This window comes from Musca domestica, unplaced genomic scaffold (genome assembly GCF_030504385.1).
Source record: "Musca domestica strain aabys unplaced genomic scaffold, Musca_domestica.polishedcontigs.V.1.1 38, whole genome shotgun sequence".
Lineage (NCBI taxonomy): Eukaryota > Metazoa > Arthropoda > Insecta > Diptera > Muscidae > Musca > Musca domestica.
In genome coordinates, this window is record NW_026712324.1 from 2,373,577 (window position 1) to 2,386,558 (window position 12,982).

Sequence of the window (12,982 nt, forward strand, 5' to 3'; positions counted from 1 at the left end):
GTCCATGTATTTTTGTAAACAAAGTACAGGTCGCATTTATTGCCCGATCCAGATGAAATTTTGCACAGATCATTTGTTTGGCCCAAGGATGAACCCTATTGAAACTGGAAATAATCGGCCAAAATTTAGATATAGCTCCCATATATATCGTCGTCCGATTTGCTTTTTATTGCGCACCAAACGTCCCGAATTGTATGGAATTTTGCATATATTAGGCCTGAAAATATGTATGCCAAATTTGATCGAAATCGGTTCAGATATAGCTATAGTTCCCATATATATTGTTCATCCGATTTGTTATTTTTGTCCACCGCCGCCGTAATATGCACTCTGCAACAACAATATTTGGGGAAATATATCAAATACAGCTCAGAAATATCTTTGCTAAATTTTATCGAGATCGGTTCAGATTTGGATATAGCTCCCATATATAACTTCGTCCGATTTACTTTTTATTGTGCACCAAACGTCTAATATTTGTCCAAATGGGATGAAATTTGGCACTTACGAGTCTATTGAGTCTAGAAGCTAGTATGCCAAATTTGATGGAAATCGGTTCAGATATAGCTATAGCTCCCATATATATTGTTCATCCGATTTGTTATTTTTGTCCACCGCCGCCGTAATATGCACTCCGTAACAACGATATTCAGGGAAATATATCAAATACAGCTGAGAAATATCTTTGCCAAATTTTATCGAGGTCGGTTCAGATTTGGATATAGCTCCCATATATATCTTTATCCAAATGGGCAATACAATTCTGAATTTTAAAGATACAAATGCTTCGGCATATTTAGTCCTTTGAACTTTAAGTTATGATTATGATCATAGCGTGTATGATTGAATTCTGCCATAAAGACTTTTAATTGTTATATAATTGTCTACTAAATTAGCAAAGTGGTGTAGGGTATCATAAAGTCGGCCCCGCCAGACTTTAAGACTTTCTTTACTGGTTTTTTTATCATTCAAATAGCAAACTTAGCTTTCTCTATAAAGAATCAAGAAAAAAATGACGATGACTTCAAAAGCTCTGGCATTCCTATAAATACTGCGTCATCTACGATGAGATCTTCATTTCGAAATTGAACAACACATTCGACGCATTCAGAATATAGAGTTGAAAGAAGAAGAAAAAAACAAAGAAGAAGATGAAGATTTTATTTGCTGCATTCCTAATTGTCGTTCTGGCGGCACTGATTCATGGCGGCTGCATTGGAAGACCACGTTAGTAAACTTCGTTTGAAAGCAATAAAAAAAGGAAAATAATTTTCAAAATTTTTAGGCACCCCCTCTTGCCATGAGGACAAGGACGAGGGCACCGAAAAGGAGGGCTATGTTGGCCGCCGCATGTGGTACTACAGCAAGGAGACACGCCAGTGTGAACAGATGCAGTACAAGGGCTATGGCGGCAATGATAATCGTTGGTGTACCTTGTCGGAGTGCAGCCATCATTGTGTCTACGAAAGTGGAGATGTTGGAGAGTGAACATTTTGTGTGAAGAATTTTTGAAATGTGAAAAAAGATGTTTTCGAGATTTTTTTTCTGAGAATCATACGGCAAAATATAATTTGTGGGAATTTAAATAATTAAGTGTTATGATTTTTGATTTTTCGTTATGTGTATTTAATGCGAAAATAATTAACATCCAATCCACAAGTAGTTACAGAAGAACTTCGAAAGAAATGCTGACTTCCTCAAAATATTCAAGAAAACACTTTTTATACCCTCAACCATATGGCTGAGTATCTAATATTGAAATATGTGGACGAGGTTTAAAAAAAATGTAGAAATATTTCGCTGTTTATGACAAAGCTCTGTTATAAATATGCTAAAGATCGGACCACTATGTGCTATTGACAACGTCCAGTATCTGTGCTATAGCAATGGGTCAGGTCGAAGATTCCCATACATAATAAATGTTCGACTAATCATATATATTAAGCTAACAAGCAAGCTTTACATACATCGAGATGTTGGGGAATAGCATAAATTGGGAAAATTTCGCCTTCCTTAATTTTAGTGCAAATATTACCCTGTGCAACTAAATCGGTTACTTCCCCAAGATAGCGAGCGAACAATTAAACTGATTTGCGTCTTTCATTCAGCATTTACCATACGTAAATTCCCCATCTGCTATTATCTATACATACATACGCATAAACGTCTTCAAACATGTCCAACAATAATAACAAAGCGAATTAATAAAAAAAACCACTCCTTTAAATCTCTCACTAAGAACGTGTCTGGCGTACGACCGCAATATTGTATCATATTCGATTTAAAAAATTTGAAAACAAAATCGAAATGTGTGGGAGTATTATTTAATTTGTTAAGTCGTCGTGATGTATTAAACAAGAACAGTTCTGGGAATTTAATTTTGAGAATAACCTAAATCAATAATCAGATTTGGGTTTCAAATGATAACAACAAAGCGGATTTATTTTGAAAACAAATTAAACAAGTTAAAAACTTTCAGTCGGTTTTGCCGACAGGGTGAGATAAAAAAAACTGCAACAAAGTCAAATGCCATAATTTTTAAATTTTTTTTAATTTTATTGAATGAAAGCAAAAAATGTCGGAAATAGCATCAATTTTTAGAATAAGTTTAGATTTGTTCGAATTGGTCACCTTTGGCACTAATTATGGTCTTCAAAAGGCCAATGAATGTTGCTCTGCGGTATTTTGGCCCAATCCCGGCGAAGCGCTTACTTGAGGTGATCGACACTTTGGTATTTTTTAGTGCCAACCTTGCTTTCCAAAATACTCTAGACACAATAGTCCAACGGATTGGTATCCGCAGATTTTGGTGGCCATTGTGTGCTGGAAATGAAGCGAGGAACCTCGTTTTGTAATTATTCTTGGGTGGCGCGTGCTGAGTGCGATAGTGCTGAGTCCTGTTGGAATGTCCAAGGTCTGCGTTCAAACTGTTTGCTTGCCCAAGGCTTTAATACACCCTCCAGAATATTTTCGCGATAATATTCGGCGTTTATTCTGATGCCACGGTCGATTAATACGAGCGGAGAGCGGACGGACAACGGCTGCTATGGCGACCCACACCATCACCATGGTCGGGGCTTGGGTTCTGGAGCCAACCGAAGGTGCACATTTTCAGCTGACCTCTTTTGCAAGTAAACACGATCATTTTTTTTCACCACTTTCGGCCAAGCGAAGCAACTCTAGCTCTTCTGAGTCTATTTTCTTTCTGTTGCGATGTAAGTTCTTGAATTACAATGGCTTTACCCCGAGCTTATTTTTTAATATTTGCCGAATGGAATTTTGCGATATGTTCAGCTCACGAGCCATTTTTCGGCCACTGCGACGCGGGTTTCGATAAAGTCGCTTTTTTACTTTTCGAACCATTTATTCTGATGTTGCTGTTTTCTTACGTCCACTTCCTTGACGTCGGGCTACGCCAACAGTATCACGGTAATCAGCGATAGTACGAGACAAAAAATATTTATTCACATTTAAATGCTGGAGTTCTCCAACGATAGCCACTTGTGGTTTTCCAGTCAAACATAAAGAAATCACACTTTCACGCTTGAATTCTTTAACTTTCTTTAACTCGAATAACTTTTTTTTTTTCTGGAAAATTCTCACCAAAATGCTTTTGTACACTTTTAAACAATATAATGAGCTATCACTGGAATAATTTTACCAGCTGTCGGCTTAGATATGACAGCAGTCTGAAGTTAATTGCAGTTTTTTTCTTCTAACCCTATATATCCAAATTTATAAAGAGTTCATCAATTCCATATTCATCTCAGGTTTCTGGTTGAGATAACTATTTAGATATAGCACGTTGTAAAGAATCGCTGATTTGTTTCGCAGTTATGGCATGATAAATTACTTAAAAATTGTCACCCTTTGTGAGTGTGGTACCAGATATATATCATCTTCACAACAGATCTTGTGCTTATTTCGAATTTTATGATCGTTTGGTTATTCACTTCACTTCACTTGTGGTGGAGGTACCAGAAGGAATGGTGCGATGTCTGCTATCTTCACAACAGATCTTGTGTTATCGAAAATCTTGAGATGTGTGAAATATTAAGAGAACCGCGTGCTTATATCGGATCTATAATCGTTTTAATTATTCGAAACTTTGGCACTTTATGGGGTTAGGTGCGAGAAAGAATGGTCCAATAATTTCGCGATTTAGGAGCTTCATGTATATTCAAAATGTTGACCCTTTGTGGGGGAGGTACCAGAAAGAGTGGACCGATATATTCATCATCTAAGCACCAGACTTTGGGTTAATAAAAATATTGGGATGTGTATAATTTGAAGGCAAGCATACTCTTACATCACATTTAATAAGCGTTATAATTTTTCAAAATGTTGATCCTTTGTGGGGAAGGTACTTGATGGAGTGGACCGATATTGTCCATTTTCTCACCTGACCTAGCACTGATGCAAATAAAAGGATTCGAACAGTTGGAGCAAAATTAGATTATCATTTCTCTTTCTGTGCCATAAAATATATATTTTTTTTAATTTCGAACTTTTTGGGGGGTAGGTCCGGTAGGAGGGTATGCCCATCTCCGAACTCGATCTAATTTTGATAATAATATTACCATGTACAAAGTTTGGGCCAAATCGGATACTCTCTACGAGAGTTATAGTGCGTACCAGCCGGCCAGACAAACAGACGGACGGACCTAGGGTCTAAAACCACATTGGCATATACATGATACATCAGACACGTTTTGGCCGTATCAAATGATATATATCCTCTCTAGCCATATGGCTGAGGGTATAATTAGTGACAGACTGACTTACTGATTCATCAACGCCCTGGCGAAACGACTGAAGCTGAAATCGTAAAAATTTCCATGTGGGTCAATGTTGGTGGATAGGGGCTGGATTTTAGGAAATTCGAACTACAAGTGTGCTAAAGGTACTAAAAAGCACTAATTTTCGCACACTTGATATTTTGTGAAGGGGTGCAGCTAAACTCTTGACATTTGTTAAGTTTGGGCAGTAGTGCTTATATAAGTACTAAATGGTACTAAAATATATTTGTACTAGCTTCGGTATAAATTGTTTTGGTTGAAGGAAATGTTCTGGAAATTTGAAATGCTGGCGTACCGGTGGGTACAGTTAAGATAAAGAATTCGGAATACTGAAATTTAATAATGAGGTCTTTATTGGTTCCTGCAATTTATTTAAGTAGGTGGCTTTGGAAATGTATGCTATATTTGTACGAAAAGTACTAAATCTGGTACAATTTGGAATTGGCCGAACAGATAGTGTTTGAAATCTGAAGTGTGGTATTAGAGTCGCTGTTCACGTGTAGCCTGGACATATGGTGGTTTCGAAAATGTGTATTATAATTGTACGAAAAGTACTGAATGGTACTATATTTGTTATTGAGTGAAGAGATAGAGTTAAATTTTGAAATTTGATATTTGGTTTACCGATGTCATATATTTTTACAAAAGGTACTAAATGGTACTAAATTCAGTATTGGCTGAAGGGATAGGGCTGGAATTCCAAATTTAAGATTGAGGTTCAATTGGAATCTGAAATTGAGATATGGAGATGGTTTTGGAAATGTGTACTGTAATTGTACGAAAAGTACAAAAAAGTACGAAACTTGGTATTGGTTGAACAGATAGATCTTGGCAAATCTGAAATTCAGTATTAAGGTTGCTGTTTATGTGTATCCTGGATATTTGGAGGTGGCTTCGAAAATTTCTAATAGAATTGCACAAAAAGTACTGAAAGGTACTATGTTTGGTAATGGGTGATGGGCATTTGTTTTGGAATTGTGTACTATAATTGTTCGAAAAGTGCTTAGTGGTACTATATTGTGTATTCGTTGAAGTGATGAAGCTGGAATCCCGAAATTTGATATTGAGGCCTTTATTGGTGAAAAATGTGTACTACAATTTTTGGAATAGGGCTGAAATCCCGAAATTTGAAATGAATGTCACTGTTGGTGTCTTAAGGTAGGGTTTTTCTTTTGGAATTGTGTATTATAATTGTTCAAAAAGTACTAAGAGTTACTACATTGGGTATTGATTGAAGTGATCGAACTGGAATTCCGATATTTCATATTGAGGCCTCAATCAAAATCCAAGCTATCTATCTGGTGGTGATTTTGCAAATTCTTACTATAGTAGTTTGAAAAATAATAAATGGTACTAATTTTGAATCATTGTTGATGTCTAGGATGGAAAGTTGTAGATTGTTTTGGATATGTGTACTAAAAGTTACTTAATATCGAATTGGGTGAAGGAATAGAGTTTAAACTCTAAAATTTGGTATTGAAGTCACTGGTTTCTAGAGTCTACATATGGAGACGTTGAAATAGTTTTGGACAGAAAAATTGGATGTGGATCCATCGGGCAATGGTTTTTCCTATATCTTCCGGCTTAACTTTATTATAGTAAAAACTCTAGATTTTTTTGATTTCACGAAAGTATTGGGGAACGGTCTCGGATGCCCAGATAATTGACCAGAAAATATGGGTCCAGACTCGGGTTAGAGTCGGACCTACTAAATCGATATGGACAATATATGTATCATTTAAAAGCCAATGAAAATACTTGTCGAACAAGTATAGTTATTTGACGCGAAAGTTGTATTAAAAGTATTGCTTTTTTAGACCTGGATATTTTAAATCCCCATTTTTATGGGAATCCCCAACATTTATACAAAGTTATAGTTGAAGCTGTGACCCTTCCAAAATGCTAAAATATGTGATATTATCTTTCCTGGCTCCCCACAAAGTGCCCACTTGTTGGATAGGGATTTCCATTAGCTTTCAAATGATCCTGGCATCTGGGAAATGGATTATACCACCTATGGACCAAATACCATTGCTGTATAGCGTAGAAATGAAATGATTTATATTAAAAAATAGGTATACCGGACGGAGTTTCACCAAATGGTCAAATTCGGTTGAATATGAAAAAAATGCATTCAATTTGGGCTAATATTACATATATACTGAGCAATAACCGTAAAGTCGGATGTGAAGATGTATATCGCAGATACATAGAAATCTGAACGGATCTCAATAAAATTTGGCAGAGGTATTTTCGAGCTGTATCTGATGTATGCTCTCAAATACCATTGTTGTGGAGTGCATATTACCCATGTGAGTAACTTAAAACCCCGAATCGGATGAAACATATATATGGGAGCTATAGCTATATCCCAACCGATTGTCTCCAAATTTGATGTACTTAATTCTGGACTAAATTCGGTCCGATGTGCAACAATTCGATGCATTTGGGCTCATATTAACCCTTTGGTGCACGAAATATCGGATAAAGATATATATGGAAGCTATATCCAAATCTGAAGCGATCTTGACAAAATTGATGGTACTTATTTCTGAGCCAAAGAATATTGTTGTGAAGTGCAAATCGGATGAAACATATATATGAAAGTTATAGCTACATCTGATTTTCTCCAAATTTGACGTACTTGCTTTTAGATTGAATTCGGTCGGATGTGCCAGGTCATTTAGAGGTGTCAGATCATTTGAAGGTGCCAGGTCATTTGGACTGATATTGGCCATTCAGTCCACAATTAACCCGAAATTAGTTGAAGATATATATAGGAGCTATATCTAAATTTGAACCGATTCTTAAAAATTTCAATGTTGTGTGGAAAATTTCATCTCAATCGGATAATAAATGCGACCTGCATTTTGTTCATAAAAATACATGGACAGACGGACTGACATGCATAATTCGACAGAGAAAGTTATTCTATGAAGGTCTATGAAAAATAACTATAGGTATATCTCGCTTCCTTCTCCATGTTAATATTCACAACGACATAATACCCTCACCACTAAGTGGTGTAGGGTATAAAAAGTCCTAACACTAATGTTTGAAAGAATATAAAATTTTAAGGTGGACTTTTTGCTGCTGAAATAGCGGGCTCTTCCTATTCTCCCACTTCTGGCCTTTTAGAACTCCCATCGTTTAGTAGGTATTTAAATTTATTTACAACGAATTGAATTGAAAACTGTTAAAGACCCCTTCCTTCTATCTCATTGTCATGGCAACAATAAAATAATCATAAAACTAAATTATTCTTAAATCAATTACCACGACCGCCATAAAAAAAAACGAAAATAAAACTAAGAAACAATCATCAACAATTTTAAATCCCATTGAACTTTTACACCTCCGTTGGACATCAGCATCCAAAAAAAAAAAAAAACTCTTGATCGATGATTGTTACAATGAGTTGAGGATTTGTAACTAAAATTATTTTTGGATGCCCTTAAAGTGTCCATAATCACAATGGAGGGTAGGTAGGTCATTATTATTTCGATTATTTTGGTTTATTGTGTGTTTGTCATGTCGCTGGTTTTTGTTAATGGCCGTAATTTTTGTTGAATTACAGCTGAAACAGTTGTAAACATTCTTGGCGCTTGTAACTCAGAACTTCAAGGTTATCCACCTTGAAATTACAAAAAAAGAAAAAAAAAAACATAATCAAACAATCTATTTTTGGTCCACATCACGAAAATAACCAAATAATTTTTACCAAATTGTAGATTAGTGCCCACCACCAAACAGGAGGAAACTGGAATTGTTGTGGCAAAGAGCATTAGCATTACAAGTTTTTTTCTAAGCCCAAAACAATGCAATATCAATAACCTTTAATGCTGCATGATACAGCATTTCGAGATTTATAGATTAAAATAAATTTTAAAATTTTAAGGCAGTATTGGAACAGTTCATCGTCACCGAATCAGGTTAAAGGAAAACTGTTGAAAATTGTTTGCTTTCGTATGTGATTGAAATTATTAGTAAATATTACCAACAAAACCGAGAATACGAATTTGGACCATTTCATTATACCCTCAGCCATATGACCATAGAAGGTATATATCATTTGACAAAATGTGCTCATCGATATAATGGATTTAGACCCTAGGTCTCTTTGGACAAAATTCGTTGCAGGATATTTGGAGTCGATCTAGCGATGTCCATACGTCTGCCTGTCTGCCTGGTGCGCACGATAACTCTCGAAGAGAGTCTCTGATTTGGTCTAAACTTGGTACATCATAATATTATTATAAAACTTAGATCGAGTTCGGAGAGGGGCAATATCGGTCCACTCCTTCTGGTAACCCCCCAAAAAATGTCGAAATTTTCGAAAAAAATATTATACTGCACAGAAAGAGAAAGGGTTTCGGCGATGTGCAATATCGGTCCACTTCTTTTGGTGCCTCCCTAACAAAAGGTCGAAATTTTCGAAAAAAAATTTTTACTGCACAGAAAGAAAAAGGACAACCCAATTTTGCCCCAACTTTGTAATTCCTAATATTTTCATTAGTGCTAGGTCAGGTCCGAAATATCGGCGATGGGCAATATCGGTCCACTTCAATAAGTACCTCCCCCCCAAAGAACAGAAAGAAAAAGGACAATTCAATTTAGCCCCAACTTTGTAAGTCCTAATATTTTCATCAGTGCTAGGTCAGGTGCGAAATATCGGCGATGGGCAATATCGGTCCACTTCAATAAGTACCTCCCCCACAAAGAGTCAAAATTTAGAATAATTATAACTCTTATAAAAATTAATGTAAGAGTCCGATTACCTTCAAATCGCACACATAATAATATTTTAATTTACCCAAGGTTTGTTGTGAAGATGGAATATATCGGTACATCCTTCTGGTACCTCCCCCAAAAGGTCAATATTTATGAAGCGCATAAAACACGAAATGTACATCCGATTTCATTCAGGCTTGGTACATCTTAATATTTCCATCAACACAAGATCTTTCTAAAAATTGGTAGAGATCGGAAAGAGAAAATGTTGAATAACCAAAACCGAAATAAGCATCTTGTTCTACTCATATTTCACACATCGCATTATTTCTAATAACACAAGATTTGCTGTAAAGATGGGACATACCGGTCCACTTGCTCTGGTTCCTCCCTCACAAAGCTTCAAAATTTTGAATATTCTTGAAGCTCATAAGACGCGAAATTAACATCAGATTCAATTCATACTTGGTACATCTCAATATTTCCATCAACACAAGATCTGTAATAAAGATAGTACATATCGTACCATTCCTTCGAGTACCTCCCCCAGAAAGGGTCAAAGTATTGATAAACCAAAACGATAATAAAATTTGAAATAACCATCCGGCTCCCTTCATATTTCACACATCCTATTATTTCTACTAACACAAAATTTAGTGTGAAGATGGGAAACATCGGTCCACTCCTTGTGGTACCTCCCCCACAAAACCTCAAAATTTTGAATTTTTATGAAGTTCTAAGAACGTTAAATATACATCAGATTTAATTTAGACTTGGTACATCTCAATCTTTTCATCAACACACGATCTGTTATAAAGATGGTAGAGATCGGACTATTCCTTCTGGTACCTCACCCACAAAGGGTCAAAGTTTTGAATAACCAAAACGATTATAAAATCCGAAATAAGCATCCGATTCTCTTCGTATTATACACATCCCATTATTTTAACCCAAATTCGGCTATGAAGATGGGATATATCAGTCCACTCCTTCTGGTACCTCCCCCCCAAACGGTCACCATTTTTGAATATCCATGAAGCTCCGAAAACGGGAACATTAACATCCAATTCCATTCAGACTTGGTATTTCACAATTTTTCCATCAACATCAAAGATCTGTAATAAATATGATAGAGATCGGACCATTTCTTCTGGTACCTCCCGTACAAAGGTTTCAAGATTTTGAAAAACTAAACCCTCAATAAGCATCCAGCTCTTTTCAAAGTTCACACTTTTAAACATTCTGTTGTGAAGATGATATATATTCGTGAACTCCTTGTGGTACCTCTCCCACAAAGTGTCACAATTTTCAATACTTTTATCTGTCATAATTTGCGAAACAACCTACCGGAAATCTGAGCTGAATATGGAATTTATGATTTCGCATAAAATTGGATACATATGTTCGAATTTCTTGGAATTTTCCCATACTTATATTTTTATCTCTATTAGATAAAGAATAACAAGTAAAAAACAAGTAAGTAAAGGCTACAGTCGACCTGGGCCGACCGTTGAATACCCTACAACACTATAATAAACGATACAGTTTATATAGGCTAGATACTCGAAAGAATTCCAAAGATATTGTGACAAATAATATAAGAAAACCATCAGGTTCCGTTCTCTAATTTTCGAATAATAGCAACTTAAACTAATTTGTTCATTTCCAATTTATTGGTAGATTATGCACGTAAATGGTCTTCCTAGATCTGGAACCAATATTTCCCAAAGACCTATAATCTCTCAGAAGTGGCAAAGATTAACATTTATTATTTGTTTTTGAACGAAAAGCATCTATATGAGATACAGACATTTGACTATATTCTTGAACGAAATCAGCGCTAACGAAATAGTCAGAAGTGCGACTTTCCTGTATTTGTGAATTCTCCAAAAATTCACTGGAATGGACATTTTCGTATTTTGTCTACAAGAGTTGGCAAACTATTTAACACATTGAATATTTTTGGATGGCCATTCAAAACTGCTTGGCTTTTGCAATGTCCGGTAACCCCCATTCAAATATGCGTGAGGATCGGGCGATAATTATGATATGCTGACAATTTTGCAGTTTTTTGGTCCATTTCAACCCCTAAATATATGGCGATCATCTCCAAAAAGAGTAGGTTTCTATTCTGACCCTCATCTTATCCCCATGCAAAATTTCGAAACGATCGGGCCATAAATGCGATCTGTATATGATATCCGGATATCCTAACTACTTAGTTTGGTTAGCTGTAGAAATATTACCAAATGTTTAATTCAAAATGAAAATATGCCAAAAATATGACAAAATTGAAAAAATATGAGAAAATTTTACAAAATCAATATTTTCATCTTTATAGAGATAATTTTATGCGATTTTTTTAGATGTTTTTTCTTTCCTGCCAAGAGGCCATTCTGAATTAATGAGAACTGTCGAAATCAGTTCAGCCGTTCTCGAAATATAAGAGATTTTCCAAGCATATCTTCTTTGATAGACATATATATCGCACATATTTTGCTATATATCCGATTTTTTGGATGTTAACATCAGTGTAAAGATCAGAAGTAACCTTGTCATGGCTTCGTGATTTCACCGGGATTTAAAATATTCGCGGTTTAATGAAAATTTTTAAATTTTTTCAACATAAAAGATATGGTCTATTTTACCCGCTTGCGACCTGTATAGCTACTGCAAAATCCGACATTTTTTTTCAGTATTTGGTCCATTTCAACCCCTAAACATCTGGCGATCATCTCCAAAAGTAATAGGCTTCTATTCTCGCCCGAACCCCACCCGTGCAAAATTTCGTTAGGATCGGGCCATAATTGCGACCTGTAGCGTGATTACAAATTAACATGGACAGACGGACAGACGGACGGACGGACACACATAGCTAGATCGATTTAGCTCGGCGAGCTAGGAAGATCCATATATACTTTCCTATGTGGGAAATCAATATTTCGAGGTGTTACATAATTTTTGGCCTAATCAAACTTATAATACCCCCAACACATAGTGTTGTAGGGTATAAACAGTAAGTTCAGCCGGGCCGAACTTTTAATACCCTTCACCATTTGGAACGAATTTGGTAATTTTCAAAAAAATAAAATCCGTAAACAATTCTTTTAAAATCTTAAAAATACCGAATGTAGCCTTTATATTAGGGTCTATACGATGACATGGACCTGTGTAGGCCACTGTTGTGTCGTGAGCCATTACGATATTCAAATGCGAAACTTGAAAACAAATCTTATGAATAATGTATCTAAAATCATCAAAGTACCGAATAAAGGGAAGTACCTTTATATCAAGGCTATACGAAGAGCTGGACTAGAACAGCTAATTTTCTGTCACAGGCTGTAGTTCCTATTAGCAACTTCAAATACGAAATATCAAACAATTTCGGTAAATATTGTCGAAATACCCAATATAGCGAAGTACGAAGGGATGGGCCTGCATAGACAATTTTC

General features: G+C 35.8%; 1 protein-coding gene across 1 annotated transcript; it reads left to right on the top strand.

Annotated features, from left to right (window-relative positions):
- Positions 1-1,088: 1,088 nt before the first annotated feature.
- On the top strand, positions 1,089-1,563 carry LOC101900601 (chymotrypsin inhibitor SCI-III). The gene is made up of 2 exons (XM_005182583.4): positions 1,089-1,227; positions 1,286-1,563. Exons 1-2 carry the CDS (start codon positions 1,152-1,154, stop codon positions 1,486-1,488), a joined length of 279 nt encoding a protein of 92 aa, XP_005182640.1. The 5' UTR covers positions 1,089-1,151; the 3' UTR covers positions 1,489-1,563.
- Positions 1,564-12,982: the final 11,419 nt, after the last annotated feature.